Source organism: Armigeres subalbatus, unplaced genomic scaffold (assembly GCF_024139115.2).
Source record: "Armigeres subalbatus isolate Guangzhou_Male unplaced genomic scaffold, GZ_Asu_2 Contig377, whole genome shotgun sequence".
Lineage (NCBI taxonomy): Eukaryota > Metazoa > Arthropoda > Insecta > Diptera > Culicidae > Armigeres > Armigeres subalbatus.
The window spans coordinates 88,042-105,162 of NW_026943127.1; the positions used below are offsets into that span (position 1 = coordinate 88,042).

General features: G+C 39.9%; 1 protein-coding gene across 1 annotated transcript in view; it reads right to left on the reverse strand.

The window, feature by feature from the left end:
- Window positions 1-17,121, reverse strand: part of LOC134204059 (uncharacterized) — a 249,619-nt gene that overhangs the window by 3,135 nt on the left and 229,363 nt on the right. The window contains 5 exon segments of the mRNA XM_062678883.1: window positions 9,699-9,838; window positions 9,901-10,406; window positions 10,744-11,091; window positions 11,148-11,270; window positions 11,848-11,947. Coding sequence (XP_062534867.1) covers window positions 9,699-9,838; window positions 9,901-10,406; window positions 10,744-11,091; window positions 11,148-11,270; window positions 11,848-11,947 — 1,217 coding nt within the window.

A 17,121-nucleotide genomic window follows, 5' to 3' on the forward strand; every position in this document is an offset into this window, starting at 1 on the left:
AAGATTTATTATAAGACCTGGCGAATTAGATTCAAACCCAAACTCAGCTGCGATGGATTGATATGGGAAGATCCATTAATTACACTAGTTTACAGCATTTTTGAACTCGGTAAAGTGATGTTCATTTCCAATGCAAAATGCTACGCTGAATTCAATGCCGTGGTCAGAAAAAAATAAAGTAGAGCCGTTTTTGAGACACACAAAAAATTTGATTTTTTGAATTTTGGACAAAAGTACGGGCCCTCCTTAGTCGTGCGATAAGACGTACGGCTACAAAGCAAGACCATGCTGAGGGTGGCAGGGTTCGATTCCTGGTGCCGGTCGAGGCAATTTTCGGATTGGAAATTAACTCGACTTCCCTAGGCATAAAAGTATCATCGTGTTAGCCTCATGATATACGAATGCAAAAATGGTAACATGGCTTAGAAACCTCGCAGTTAATAACTGTGGAAGTGCTTAACGAACACTAAGCTGCGAGGCGGCTCTGTCCCAGTGTGGGGATGCAATGCCAATAAGAACAAGAACGGTTACTAAAATGTCAGTATCTTTGGATCTAGTGCACAAATTTTAAACCTTTTGTTATGAAAATGCATCTAAATAAATTTGCTATCGTTCACTAGAACATTATGTCTTGATTAAAAATTTAATTTAGAAGTTATTTAAAAATTTACAGCATTTTTTTTAATTTTTCCCGCGAATTTTCTATAAAAATCTTGTTTTAATCAACATGTTTAAAGGGATAAAACGTTTCAAAAGTTTATACCATAACTGGATCTTAAAGTTCATTAAAAACTTCCTTCCTCTCGCTAGTTACGGTGAAGACGGGCGTGGCCAGGAGTAGTAATCCTCATGCTTTTGTTATTTTTGTTTGAGACTGGAATCAAGGACCACTCCCCTTCTTGATTTCTGATAGCATTCTAGATAAGGATCTCAAAAGTAAAACATGAGTATCACTAGTGTCCAATCTACGAATTACACCGTAACAATGCTAATGCTAATGCTAATGATTTAATGGATGAAATCGGTCGAAAATTGTCGAAGTTATGCAATTTTTTGTAAAATCATGGAAATTGAATGTACCATAATTGGCTGCTGTCCCGCTCCTAGGTTCATGCACCACTTCCAGTAAGCCTTTCTGCGGACGTGTACGCATACGGTGCATTTCACTAACACTACCAGCTGTCACGCAAAATTAAATGGGATATTTTCAACAATATAATTTACGCTAGTGTTTGTGAGACCGCTCGGCGAGAACCTAACGCAACCAACTCAATTTGACAGCTTTCTTTCTTTAACATTGCTTAACGATGTGTACGACAAAACGTGAATTCAAGTGTAAAAATGATCCTCAAAAGTTTTGTTACGCGTGTGGCAACTATATATTTACAAAATCGGTCAATTTCACTGCTTCGTTGCAAACTGCATACAGGCTTTATTTTAAAATTGATCCTGGAGACTTTGACGAACCGTGGGTTCCAAAAGTATTATGTAGTTCGTGCAAAACGTGCTTGGCTAGGTGGATGTCAGGCGCAAGGTAAATTGATTTTTTGAATAACTTTCATATAAACAATTTATGTACAGCATTGTAGTACTTTGTTCTTTCCTGATCGACATTATCTTACTTCATCTATTTTTGATAAGTGTTAATGTCTTACTTACTAACTCACTTATTTGTTATCTGTCAGTCGCTATTTGTCCTTTGACATGCCCACCATATGGCGTCGACCGTTTTGTCATGCAACGGATTGTTATTTCTGCTTGACAAAAGTTAAGCAACAAGGACGTCACAAAACAGTTGAGTATCCACAAGTGGCTTCTATGACAAAACCTGTTCCACATTCAAGTTCGGTCCCGTATCCTGTTTATCCAAAGCAGAAACGAGCGCCCTCTGTTGAATCGACCAGGAAGACTAGGCGAGGAAGACTTCGAGGTGGAATTGGAAAGAAACCCAAAACTGTGTACACAATCCGAATTTAATGATTTGGTGCGAGATCTCGACTTATCGAAGGAGAAATCCGAATTGCTGGCATCACGCTTGAAAGAACACAACATGCTGAGCAACGAGGTCAAAATTTATTATTACAGGAATCGTCATGAGAAATTTGACAAAACGTTAAAAATGATCATCTTGTGGTAAAAGAACGCATAATACTTCCACCACTACATATAAAACTTGGGCTATTCAAAAATTTCGTCAAAGCGTTGCAAAAAGAAGGGCCGGCATTTCAGTACTTGAAATCAGTATTTCCAAATTTATCTGACGCAAAGATAAAGAAAGGTGTATTTTTTGGCCCACAGATCAAAAAACTGCTCAATGATTCCGCATTCAATACAGTTTTGACACCAGATGAGGAAGAAGCTGAATTAATGAATTGAAGCAGTTAACAAACCGTGAGACATTCAAGTTTAAATTAAAATTTCACATGAAGGGAAAGCTCAATGAATACCTACTATAATCATAAGATCATCTGTTAAACCAATTAAAATTGTTATACTTTGTTTTTATCATTACATTTTATTTTATTTACGTTTCTTGTTCATAAATCCCTTTAAAGGAACACGTTCCACTGGGATTTACACGAGTAGTTTTTAAAGAATTCCTATCCTGTATTATTTTTTAGTTTTTTTTTGTTATTGTTCTAAGCATACAAGTTCATTGTTAATTCATTTTTTTATTGTCGTGCTGTTCAGAGTATGCTTAGATTAGATGCGTACATTACCAGGGGGCTCCATGTGAGCTTTTTGGTGTGGGGGATAGTGGAGGGCCATTAAAAAAAAAGAAGCTTGGAAATCGTTCCAGTGTGTTGTCACAACCTTTTTAGAAAATATCAGAAGCCCAGATTATGAGGAAGCCGTAAATGAATTGCTCAAAAATTATAAGAAAATATGTATAAATTAAAAATATTGTGTTTGCTACATATAATTAATTTCATATCCTTTTATTTCACTGAACACAAGTGTGAATATGTTTTTGAAGATACATTTCCAACATTCTGACATGATTTTTTTCCCGGAAAATCTTGGAGACGAGAGTGATGAGCACGGCGAACGTTTTCACCAACAAATGAAGATGATGGAACGTCGTCACCAACAAATGAAGATGATGGAACCAAGGGTTTTGGGATGAAGCAATGATGGGTGACTATTGTTGGTTTCTGATTCGAGAAACAAGTTCAAAACATCTGAGCTTAGCTTAGACTGACTGTACATATCAATGGTTGCTACTCCGTGATTGATCAGAACTGGTGCAAATTGCACTTCGATCCAAGTGAATAGTGGTTGGGATTTACCATCTACTCTCGAAGTGCACGTTTCAGCAGCTCGAAAATATTGATCAATAACAGCGCCGGCCAAGTCCTTACAATCAGTTGGGAAAGGGAGGGAATGTTGGTGTGTGGTTATTGTTGCTACTAGAGACCGATAATACCTCTGCATCTCCACAATTACCACGGGAAGGAAGTTGTATTAGTTGGGAGGGGTTATCAGTAACATAGATCGGGATTCACCATGAAAAGTTACACTTGTTGTTATTTAACTTGTTCGTTAGCAAAAGCGTTAAGAACTAACATCTGATCGTGATGCAAGCACTACTCATATGACATTTCATAAGATTTAGGTTTACCGTAAAGCATTAAAAGAGACAAAAGGGACAAATAACAAAGTGACAATTGTTAATGAATTCAATTATGAGATTTTCCCTTTGATAACGTCCAATAACACTGAATCGATCATCTCGGCCAAACGGTATTTTCGTCAAAATGATCAGTTCGGGTGAACGACATTTTCGGCCAGTTGTCCCTTTCGGTCCAAATAGTATTCTCGGACCAAGACTTCGGCCAAATTGAATTCGACCATTTCCTCGTGGGACACCGGTCATGATTGTATGCATTTTGTGTTCCTACTGCGTCTTCTCATCTCCTATTTTCTTGTGTTTTTTTGATTTTGCAGAAATATATGGTGCGTCCTGCGTATTTAATTTATTATTACGGCAAAAAGAATGGTTAAAACAAATGTAATGAATCTTGAAATATACAACATATAGGATAAATTGCATACATATAATAATTGTGAATCTTGAACTTAAAATATCTAGAACAATATATTGAGTTATGGGGGCTATCACCTTCAGGTTAAACGTGGTAATATTAAGATCCCTTTAGTCACTCATTAAGAGTATTTATTCAGAGTTTAAAGAATCCAACTTTTAGTGGATCGCAATGCACCAATAAATAATAAATTGCAATAGGTGTCCATAAGCTTTATTTGGAAAATAGAGAGTTGTTTCTTTTTCCCAATTCGAATAAGTCCTAATTACCAGTGGACGATCACACCTCGATGTGAACAGACGCGCTGGTTCACAAGCAGGCTTTTTTTCGGTGCTGTTGTATCGTTCGCGGTATCCATACCTACCGGTCGCAATGTCAGGTGAAGAACACGTTAGCGTTTCTGTTCCCCGAATGTGCCATTCAACCAACTTTGATTGATATGGCACGTTTTGTTAAATCATTAAAAGGGGATCAGGAATTCATGGAAACGGCCTATAAAATATTAGCATAGCATTAGCATTAGCATTGTTACGGTGTAATTCGTAGATTGGACACTAGTGATACTCATGTTTTACTTTTGAGATCCTTATCTAGAATGCTATCAGAAAGAAGGGGAGTGGTCCTTGATTCCAGTCTTAAACAAAAATAACAAAAGCATGAGGATTACTACTCCTGGCCACGCCCATCTTCACCGTAACTAGGGAGAGGAAGGAAGTGTTGATGTAGTACTTACTTAAGAGGCCACCGACTTAGCGACACCCTCATAAGTACCACGGAGTTGGATAATGAGGAAGGTATTCGTTAGGTCAGGATTTGCCTGTAGCTGGCAATGTAACCGTGGTAGATCTTACCCCGTAACACACCACGTAAAGGTGTCTACCCAGCATTACGGGTAGACATGGAAACGGCCTATAAAATATCGGACGAAAAGTCGGTATTTATTCGGTTCAAAACCGAGGAGGCGATGAAGTTTGTACTGCAAAACAATGCTGAATTGTTACCATTCAACTATTTGAATGGGAAGAAGGTAATAGTGCAGATGTCTGTAGCCGGATGAAATACTCGCTACGTACGGATTTTTGACCTGCCACCGGAGATCTCCGATTCGGATGTGTCTTCCGTGATGTCGAAATATGGAAAAGTGAAGCGCACAGTAAGCGAACGGTTTCCAACAGACTATCATTTGGATATGTTTACTGGAGTTCGCGGTCTATATATTGAGATCGAAAAGGTAATCCCGGAGGTTCTATACTTTTGTAATTTGAAAGGGAGAATCTACTATGATGGCGTTAAACCAAAATGTTTTGTTTGTAAATCGGACATGCACCTAAAAAAATCTTGTCCGGTGCTACATGAACGACGAAGCATCTCTATACAGCAGAAAGACGTAAAGCAAGAAGAAAATAAAAATGTGCCGACTGCCGCCGCTGATAGAGTTGAGCCCGGCAGTAGTAAGTAACGAGCAAAAACAACGATATTGTGTGTAAAAGAAACGGACACAAAGCGAAGCCCATGTCCATCCCGTATGGAGCCGACCAACAAAAATGATATTGTGAATAACTCTCCATCGAGCGAGGAAGGAAGCAAATGTGTATCTGTTCCGGACTCTCCACGAAGGAAGAAGAAATACCGCATTGCATCGTACAAATGGATCGACGACGAGAATGAGCGACAACTTCTGATAGCTGAGGATAAGATTAGAATTGCTACTGCAATGAATGTTAAAGTTGAAGAGATTGATTTTTATATAGATTATTCCTAAAATGATTGTAAAATTATATTGTATAATATTGTTTGTGGCTCCACAAAGTGTTTTTAACACGACTGAGCCTTGAAAATAAACAAATGAATAAAAAAAATCCTAATTACACCCACACTTCTTACTTGTCGGATCGAAGGATGGAATGGGTTTAAGCCTGTAGAAATAAGTAAACATAAATATAATTATACGCCATAGCCCGATCAAATAAAATAAAATCATATAAAAATATATAAGTATACATATAGAAACAGGAATAAAATAAATAAGTATTTTTGTTTTATGTGTTATAGTTACTTTTCGTTTAATAATTTAATAATGATATCTTATTTAGATATCTCACTATAAATTATGCTGCAAATGCACTGTCACGAAAATTTATTGCCAAACTGGAGAAAAATTAAATATGATGGAAAGCTATTTGTTTCAAAATAATCGTGCACATTTTTCTTCATGGCGTCGAATTTCTGAAAAAGCTGCTTGTTTAAGGTTACCGGTACCAAAACATAATCAAGCGACAAAAGGACGCATAGGGCGCCTTAATCGTGATTCCCGTAGCACAATCATACAGAAGTAATTTGGTGGAATCTCCGGTATCTCAAAATTCTGAGTTATGTACCGTTCATAATATGACGAGGTAATGTGTATGATTTACTTACCTCGAAGTACGACATGATAAATTATAAATCTAGGCGCTGAATTGTCTGCTTGTTTCAGCACACAGAAAGCTGTACATCGCTGAAAAACTCTGATTCGAGAAACAAGTTCAAAACATCGAAGACAAAGTCATTCGATTCTCAACCATTTTTAATAATACCTGAATAATATTCTTTTGTATCAACTCGGTTTTAAATCCTGACATGCCTTAATCAAATTGATATGTAGAGAAAAGAATCTCCCATGAAAACTTTACATGCGATTTGGATGCTTACAACGACACCTAGAAAAGGAACTCTAAAGCTGTTGTATTTCAGCAACATTTTTAAGTGTTTTACAAAAATGCTCATAACTTCGACAATTTCCAACCGATTTCATCAATTAGAGGCTCATTTTCTCCAGTTTTTAATGGACTCTAGGATACAGTTATGATATACATTTTTGAATCCTTTTTTCCCTTTAAAAATATTGATTAAAACAAGATTTTTTAAGGAAAATTTGCAAAAAAAATTTAAAAAAATGCTGTAAATTTTAAAATAACTTCAAAATAAAGAAAATCAAATTTTTTATTCAAGACCTAATGTTCTAGTGAACGATAGCAAATTTATTTAGCTTAATTTTCATATAAAAAGATTTAAAATTGGTGCACTAGTTCCAAAGGGGCCCTCCTTAGCCGTGCGGTAAGACGCGCGGCTACAAAGCAAGACCATGCTGAGGGTGGCTGGGTCCGATTCCCGGTACCGGTCTAGGCAATTTTCGGATTGGAAATTGTCTCGACTTCCCTGGGCATAAAAGTATCATCGTGTTAGCCTCATGATATACGAATGCAAAAATGGTAACTTGGCTTAGAAACCTCGCAGTTAATAACTGTGGAAGTGCTTAATGAACACTAAGCTGCGAGGCGGCTTTGTCCCAGTGTGGGGATGTCATGCCAATAAGAAGAAGAAGAAGTTCCAAAGATATTGACATTTTAAGAATCGTACTTTTGTCCAAAATTCAATAAATCAAAATTTTTGTGTATCTCAAAAATGGCTCTACTTTACTTTTTTCTGACCACGGCATTGAATTCAGCGTAGGATTTTGCATTCGAAACGTTGGTCAACCACTGAAGTTCACACTTTTTATGTTGTTTTGTAAACTAGTGTTACGTAACGCAAAAAATGGTCATTTTCAACCCCCTCCCCCCTATGTCACATTTTTTGTATGAATTATTTAAAATTTGTGTATGGATTGTCACACTTTGGGAAAGCCCACTTCCCCAGTGAGCGTTACGTAATTTCTGGATACTCCCTATGATGCCTGTGTGTGCGTGTATGTGTGTATGATGTATGTACACAAAATCTTATTCATTTTTCAAGACCATTATCCGATTGCTCGCCATCGTCACATGTTGCTTTCGACGATCCATTTTTTTTTTTCGATAGACAACTTTTCCGATATGTTAATGTGTTCATGTCAATGGTCAAGTCACTGTTTTGCCTCGTTGCCTCGGCAATTTTTTATTCCGATCAAATCGGATATTTTTATGGAATGGAAATAAATGTAATCCAATGCGAATGATAAGACCAATCCTACATAAATGCTAATATTGCCCATGAGTCCTATTTTCTGAAATGTCGGAATCCCAGACCTAAGAAGGAAATTTCAGAGTGGGAAATTATGTCGATTTTACAGGGAAAATTATTCGTGTTAGCCATACACATTTCGATTAGATACCTCGAAGTTTAAAAAACGCTTAGTGGAGCGCAAGACCATCAGATGTCTCTTGTCCGGGTAATCTATCTTCGATTTTTCTTCTTTTTTTCAGCATTTTGGAATATGTTTCCTTGTCAAAACTGTTGCTACGTCCAATTTGGGTTGACAAACCGAGCTTATCGTACCTATCGATACTGGGCGAACAATTAGGAACAGGAAGTACTGTACCGCTCATAAAAAAATCTCCTCCTCCGCTTATTTTTAACCGCAACAGAGAATGAGCGCCGGATAGTCGTCTCAGAAAAACATACCGCCAGAAAAAAGCTACTTTGATATTTTTGAAAATTATACCACGTGCTATCAAAGCATTCATCGCTACGAACCACCATGTGGCGGTCAAATTTTCAAAATTATCAAAGTATCTTTTTTACTACAGGTATGTTTTTCTTATGCGACTATCTGGCGCTTATTTTTGGTTGCGTCGAAAATAGGCGGATGAGCAGATTTTTTTGTGCGCGGTACAATACATTTTGTGCCATAGTCTGCGCAACATAAATTGGTTTATATAAAATAGGGATTATACTCTGTATGCGGATTTTCATCATATTGAAGCAAAAACCTTAGAAAAATGAGTACAGTTTTGCTCAATTCGATAAAATTTTGTTTAAGAGCGTATTAGCACTGTTGGTAATGGAGGCCATTTTTTGACATTTTTCGATTTTACCGATTTTGTTTTTCTTAATATTTTTGTTATAAACTCCAATTTATTGCCTTATTATGTGCCCATGACAACAATAAATTCCCAACTTTTTGATGACATGTAAATCAATATATGAATAGCAGTAAATAAAATTTGGAAAAAAAATAGTGTCAAAGTGCGCAGAATTAGGAGCCACGCAGAATAAGGGACGCTCACGGTATTCATTATTGAGCTGCATCGGAAAAATGAGCAAAATCGTTTCACTTAAATTTAAGGTCACTCCTGACGAAATCCAAGTTTAAAAGTGCTCGCGTTTTCGGGGACACACCACTCGATTCAGAGGCGGCGCACAACTGTCATTTTTGTTGATTTAGCTTTGCTGCGTCGCAGCATGCGTGAAATGATAAAAATGACAGTTGTGTGTTGCTTCCAAATCGAGTGGTGTGCCTCCGAAAACGCGAGCACTTTTAAACTTGGATTCCGTCAGGAGTGACCTTAACGATTTCCGAATCATCCATCTCACCCGTAAAATTGTCGTTCAATAAAAAAAAACAAAACAAACAACCATGCGTTCACTATTATTTTACACTTGAACACCACCATTCGAGCGTTTTGCCCCAGGCTCATTTATAAAAGTAATGAAAATCTTGTTGTTTTCAATAGGAGACCATTGTGAAATGTGGCTGGTTTTGTAATTTTTGCATCTACACTTTGAAATGATTAGGTATTCTTGTTCAATTTGGTGAAAACATAAAAAAAGCGATCAGTGCTGTGCTAATTAAAATCAAATGTAAAATGTATATTGAGGCAAGAACTATTACTAATACGTATGTATATTTACCTGTAACGTAGTTGTGTTGACCACTTTGATGCACCCTTGTATAGAACACCATAGTTTACCATGCACGTTGAGTAACTTCGTCACAGGACTCGTCACGGTTCCCACAGAAATAGTAAGAGGGGTTGTAGTGTTCCAACCGTCTAGAAATGCAAGCAAGCTTCATTGAAGATTTGATCAATATCTTGTTCCAATCATTACTCACTGTGATCCCTCGAATAGATACAGACGTCACCATTAGCTAACGAAACAAACACCTTATTACTTAAGTACAGTATGGAATAGACGGCACTTATATGTGGAATCTTAATTTTGTTCTTCTTGATACGAATATTATCGGTACAGTTGTAAACGTGAATGCAACCATCTTCGGTACCGAGCCACATGGTGGATTGCGACACGTCCGCTTCCTCGGAATTTGACTCTTGATGCCTATGCGAAATCGGCAAGCTGGTCGGCATATTTGGCCCAACAGTTATGCTGGAAGGACTAACCGATCGCTCTGGTTGGCTTTCGGTTTCCGAATCTTCGCTGGAGCTGTCAGACTCGAGCTGTATGTTGCTGGAATTTCTACTACCGGCTGATGACTCATCAGTATTTTTTCGCTTCTCGTGTGGTTTAGAATTGACTATCGAGTTGATGGAACTCGTTATGGATGTCGGTGGGTCTTGAATAGCTATGTTGATGCTAGCATTCGCATGACTAGAAGAGCTGGAATAGTTTTAAAATATTGGTTTGCTTTACAATAGTATCGTTATCAGGGGTAGGGTGAAATGGAGAATATGGCACTGTTTCAATAACTTAGAATGCCTGTTAAATGGATTAAAGGTATCTAAACATTACATGCTGATGACAACTTTCATGTTGTAGGAAAGATTTATTAGTGTAATTGTGCTTATTCTACGAGCATAATGACGTGAGACTGCTCGAATGAAGTGAGGAAAGTCGTATGCTTTCATTTGAATTGTAGGTCGACTCACGTAAGGATAGACAAAATCGACTCACCTCACTCCACTCGTAGAATTATTACAAATGATCCAAAGCTTACCAATCATCGGACGCAGGAACGGATGCGACACACAGTATTCGTGCGTTACAAACGCCATTGCAACTGGTGACAGTTGGTTCCGGCACCAGGCTCAGAACACATACCTGGCCCACGTATCCATCGCTATTACACACCCAAACATCTCGCTGGATGCCGAGCGTCGGAGAGGCACAAGTGAACTGAAGGCCGGCTCTGGTTTTTCTAATGGGTACCGACACCACAAACTCTGGAATCTGAAAACGTTCCGGGGCGCTCGCCAACTTCTGCTTTGCCTCAGTGAATGCCTCCTCCCACTGAGACCGCTTGTCTGGTTTGGAAAACAAGACCGTCATGTTCTGAATGCCACCCCTGTGGGAAAAGAAAATCATTTCTCTGTTGCTTCGGGTTATGGCTTCACTACTTACGATGAATTTAACATTAGTTCCAGTACGTTCAATTGAGCATCGTTTGTTTGCCTTTCGGATAGTTGCCGTTGAACCTCTCGCTGTAGATCACGAATAGACTCTTCAAGCAGTTGATGAGGACATCTGATTCGAATAAATTAGTAATAGGTAGTTGGAAATATTATTTAATTTCTTTAAATGAGTCAGTTCCATTGAACGTTACGCCAAACTGGGTGATGAACTTATTTTTGAATAAAAAATCACATTATAAAGGAAAACAAGTAATATACTAACTAGAAAATGAAATGGACTGGTAAGGTGAAGCATAATGCACATAATTATCAACAATTTGGATTAAATCAAGAAAAATTATTAATAAAAATAATCCGTTATAAATTATAACTAAGGTTCAATAACTTTTTATTTCATTTCGACGACCCATTGGTCCATTAACCCATTGGTACATTAACATTTTACTTTTAGACCAACATTTGAAAAGGAGGTTGCAGCAAAAAAATATTCGTTCTGATTGTTCGTCTACATATATATGTAGACAAAGAATCAGAAGGAATAAATTTTGGCTGTTACGCTCGTTTCAAATGTTGGTCTAGAGTCATAGAACAGTCTAGAACATAGACTAGAACAGTCTAATCAATGGACGCAGTAGTTCTAATTCCCTACCTAAAAACGTTTCAGGAGAATAATATAAAATATTGCTTACCTCAGACTTGCAGCCAGATCAAATATTTGCGTTAACTTATTTGAATCGTCCGATAGATGCTCTATTTCTTTCATGATACGCCGAATGTTTTCATCTTTTGCTGTGGAATATAAAAAAAATTGAAAAGTAATTTCTAATTTTGTTGAAACAAAAATAGAAGTTATTTGTGTGAGTAGATAGTTGTTAATCATCACCATATAGGATGGTGCCGTGCCCTGAATAGTACTATGAACAGATTGATCAATGTTACAAAAACTGGTGCCTCAAAAGGGTTTTTTAAATCAGTAGACAAGTATTGTAGAAATAGGATGTCATAGACACGAAATATGTTCTGTTGTTATTGATACTTGATCTTCATATCATAGCATATGGTAACATTAATCGAGACCAGCTGGGGCAGTTAATGCACGAACATGGATTTCCGGATAAACTGATACGGTCTGCTAAGCGACGATGGATCGGGTGAAGTGCGTAGTGATGATCTTTCGTGTCTGCTACTTGCCATCACCTTGGAGGTGGTAATACAAAGCGCAGTGATTGACACGAATGGTATGATTTTTTACGATTTTTCCGCCAACCATATTGCGATTATGGCACGTAACTTCGATAAGATGAAAAAAGCCAACTTATGGAAGATGAAAGAAGTTAAGTAGATTGGACTAATCATCCACAAGTCGAAACAGAAGTCCACTGTAAGAAAAGGCTCAAGGGAGGACACCGTTAGCCACTCACCATGATTTGTATCTGTGATGACAAATTCGAGGCAGTTGAAAAATTGAAATTTTCAGAATAAAAGTGCTGTGTATGGTGGGGTGCTACAATGTTGACAGTTTATTAGTAAGAATAAACTCATTGGTTTTGCTAGATCTAGGTGTTGCTAGATCTTGTTGGGTCAATAATATTTTTAACTTTGGAGTGGATTAAGAAAAATCTACCCCTATAGTGGGTCTGACGATGATTTCGAACCACTACTGAACCTGGCTGGAATCATGAAATCCCACTCTGCGCAGTGACGTTTGAATATCAGCCAGATTAGCAAAGATCTGGAAAAGCGATTTTCGTCTGTCACGACCATTGACATGGTTGGGTCCAGTAAACTCCGTGTCACGGTCAGTGATCGCAAACAGGCCAACGAGATTGCCACCTGTGAGCTTTTCACTCTCGAATATAGGGTGTATTTACCGTCAGCAGTGTGTGAGATCGCGGGGGTGGTGACGAAGGGAAGTATGACATGCGACGATTTGAAACAAGATTTCGGTCGTTTCAAGAACGTTTCTTTGCCTCCTGTTGCGATACTGGTTTGCAAACAAATGTATTCGGTGTCGCAGGAGGGAGAGAAGCGGAGTTATTCCCAGTCTGACTCTTTCTGCGTCACTTTTTCCGGGTCCGCACTGCCTGACTACGTAGTGATTGGCAAACTTCGTCTACCTGTTCGGCTGTATGTACCGAAGGTGATGAATTGTGTTAATTGCAAGCAGCTGGGCCACACCGCTCAGTACTGCTGCAATAAACCTCGCTGTGCATCATGCGGAGAGAAGCATTTGGAGGGCGCGTGCAAGACGGCACCGAAATGTGTCTATTGTAACGAAAGCCCTCCACATGCTCTTGAAGCTTGCCCAACGTACATACAGCAGCGAATACACCAGAAGCGGTCTCTACAGCAGCGTTCTCGGCGAAGTTACGCCGAAATGTTGAGGAAGGCCGCTCCTCCACTCGTTTCTGACACCATCTACTCGTCTCTTCCTTTGGACGATCAAGGTAGCTCAGACTCCGAGGTTGGAAATGGGGTTCCCTTTGTTTTCAATGGCTCAACGAGGAAGAGAATAAAACAGAGCCAGCGACCCTCAAAAAAGCCTAGAAAACAGCCTCAAAGTGAGCCCCAATCCAACATGGTCAAATTCAAAGCGGGTGGAAATACTCAAAAACGTTCAACCTTTGTGGTTTCACATCGGGAGTTTCCACCGCTTCCGGGAACATCTAAAATCCCAGATGCCCCATTTTTTGCGATTTCTCAGCCAGAAAGAGAGCATACAGAGCGAGCAGAAGAACTCCCGAGCGCTCCAATGTTCACACTTTCTGGCATCGTGGAGCTCATCCTCAACTTTTTTTATGCTTCCGACCCCGTGAAGAACATGGTCAAAACTGTTCTTCCTATTCTGACTTCTCTCCTGAAGCAGCTGGCTTCGAAAATGCCCCTCCTCGAGTCATTTTTATCCTTCGATGGCTAACTTAGTCAATAAGGGTAACATGATTTCGATTCTACAGTGGAACTGTCGAAGTATTCTTCCAAAATTAGATATTTTTAAATTTTTAGTTAACAAATTACAATGCGATGCTTTTGCTTTATGTGAAACATGGCTAACACCAGATGTGAACCTTCATTTTCCTGATTTCAACATACTCCGCCGCGATCGGGCAAATCGATATGGAGGGGTGCTTTTAGGGATCAAAAAACAGCACTCCTTCTATAGAGTCGATCTTGCGCCGATGTCTGACACCGAAGCTGTCGAAGCGCTCTTCAGGCACAACGTCGGCCGGTGCCAGGAGCTTCGGTTCGTAGGAAACCCTACAGTCCGTGGTGGGGCATCGAGTGTACGCAACTTTATCGCGAGAAATCCGCCGCGTTCAAAGAATTTCGGAAACACGGGGCGATCGTTCTTCACAAACGATACACCGCGCTCGAAATCCAGTTCAAGAAACTGGTCAAAGAAGCGCGGATATTGGCGCACTTTTGTTGAAGGTTTATCGCGCGAGACTTCAATGAAAACTCTGTGGACCGTCGGGAGAAGAATGCGCAACGCGTCGTCCGTAAACGAAGATCGTGAAAGCTCTTCGCGGTGGATACTCGACTTCGCAAAGAAAGTTTGTCCGGATTCGGTACCGGTGAGGCAAGAGCTACGTGATGCTTTTGCTGACAGGGATGATATGGATCGTCCCTTTTCGATGATTGAATTCTCACTTGCTCTCCTTTCATGTAACAATTCCGCTCCAGGGATGGATAGAATCAGGTTCAATTTGCTCAAAAACCTCCCAGACGTCGCGAAGAGGCGCTTATTGAGCCTGTTCAACCAGTTTCTGGAGTGCAACATTGTTCCGGATGATTGGAGGCAAGTGAGGGTGATAGCCATCCAGAAGCCCGGAAAACCCGCGTCGGATTATAATTCGTATCGCCCCATCGCGATGCTGTCGTGTCTTCGGAAGTTGTTGGAGAAGATGATTGTCTTCCGGCTAGACAAATGGGTTGAATCGAATAGTTTTTTGTCAGATACACAATTTGGTTTCCGCAGGGGCAAGAGAACGAACGACTGTCTTGCGTTGCTTTCTTCAGAAATTCAGCTTACTTTCGCTAAAAAAGAGCAAATGGGCTCAGTGTTTTTGGACATTAAGGGGGCTTTTGATTCAGTTTGCGTTGATGTCTTATCCGACAAACTCCACTCGTGTGGACTTTCACCAATTTTAAACAATTATTTGTACAATTTTTATGAGAAGAAGCGTATGAGTTTTTCTCATGGTGACTCGGCAACTTCCCGAATTAGCTACATGGGTCTCCCCCAGGACTCATGTTTAAGCCCCCTTCTTTACAATTTTTACGTCAGAGACATTGATGAATGTCTCATGCCAAATTGCTCGTTAAGGCAGCTTGCAGATGATTGTGTTGTATCCGTTTCGGGGCCAACCGCAGTTGATCTGCAAGGACCGTTGCAAGATACTCTGGACAATTTGTCCACTTGGGCTACGAAGCTGGGTATCGAATTCTCTCCGGAGAAAACTGAGATGGTTGTCTTTTCAAAAAAACATAAGCCGGCAAAGTTCCCGCTCCAACTGATGGGTATTTAGATGGGTGTTCTAAATACCTCGGGGTCTGGTTCGACTCGAAATGTACCTTCGGGAAGCACATTGTGTTTCTGACACAAAAATGCCAGAAACTGATCAACTTCATGCCATCAATAACCAGAACATGGTGGGGAGCGCATCCCGAAGTTCTTATGACGTTGAATAGAACAACCATTTTTTCGGTCCTTGAATACGGTAGTTTCTGCTTCCAGTCCACGGCTAAAACACACATGCTGAAGCTTCAAAGGATTCAGTACCGCTGTCTCCGTATCGCGTTAGGACGTATGAATTCGACACATACGATGAGCTTGGAAGTACTTGCGGGAGTACTGCCACTAACAGATCGTTTCGCGGAATTATCGCTCCGGTTCCTCATCCGCTGTGAGGTTCTCAATCCATTGGTCATTGACAACTTCGAGAAGCTGCTCGAACAAAACCCTCAATCTCGATTCATGAGTATTTATCACTGGTACATAACGCTGGAGGTAAGCCCTTCTTCGGTAGATACCAATTGTGCTAACTTCTTAAACTCTTACAGTTCCTCTGTTACTTTTGATCTGTCCATGAAGTAGGAGGTTCATGGAATACCAGACTTTCTGTGTGCGGAGGTCATACCTCCATTATTTGCAAGCAAATACGGGCACGCCAGTGAGGAGAGAAGCTTTTTTACAGACGGGTCCAAAATTGATGATTCCACTGGTTTCGGTGTTTTCAACGTTTTTCATAGCGCCTACTTTAAGCTCAAAGAGCCTTGTTCCGTGTATACTGCTGAGCTAGCAGCTATACACCATTCACTCGAGCAAATCGCATCCCTACCTCCTGACCACTTTTTCATCTTCACCGACAATCTAAGTTCCTTGGAGGCTGTTCGGTCAATGAAACCGGTTCAGCACTCAGCGTATCTTCTGAATGGGATACGGAAAGCTTTGAGTGCCTTATCACAACGGTCTTACACAATCACCATGGCTTGGGTCCCTTCTCATTGCTCGATCCCGGGAAATGAGAAAACGGGCTCTTTGGCTAAGGTGGGCGCTGTGGAAGGTGATATTCACGATCGGAAAATCACTTTCGATGAATTTTTCACATTGGAAACCTTGAACAGCTGGCAACAGAAATGGACAAATGGAGAGTTGGGTAGTTGGGAGTTGGCTGTATTCAATTCGCCCGCAGGCGTCAAAGCGTTCATGGTTCAAAAAAGACGAGACTTCATTCGTACCATGTGTCGTCTAATGTCCAATCACTACACTTCAAATGCACATCTTTTCAAAGTGGGGCTCTTGGAAGGTAATCTCTGTGTTTGCGGCGAGGATTATCAGTACATCGATCACGAGCACGTGTGGGCGTGCGAGAAGCATCATGGCCCCAGATCTGCGCTAACTAAACATTTCCGGGTCCGAGGAAAACAACCAAAGCCTATTAGGGAAGTGTTGTCGGGCCTTG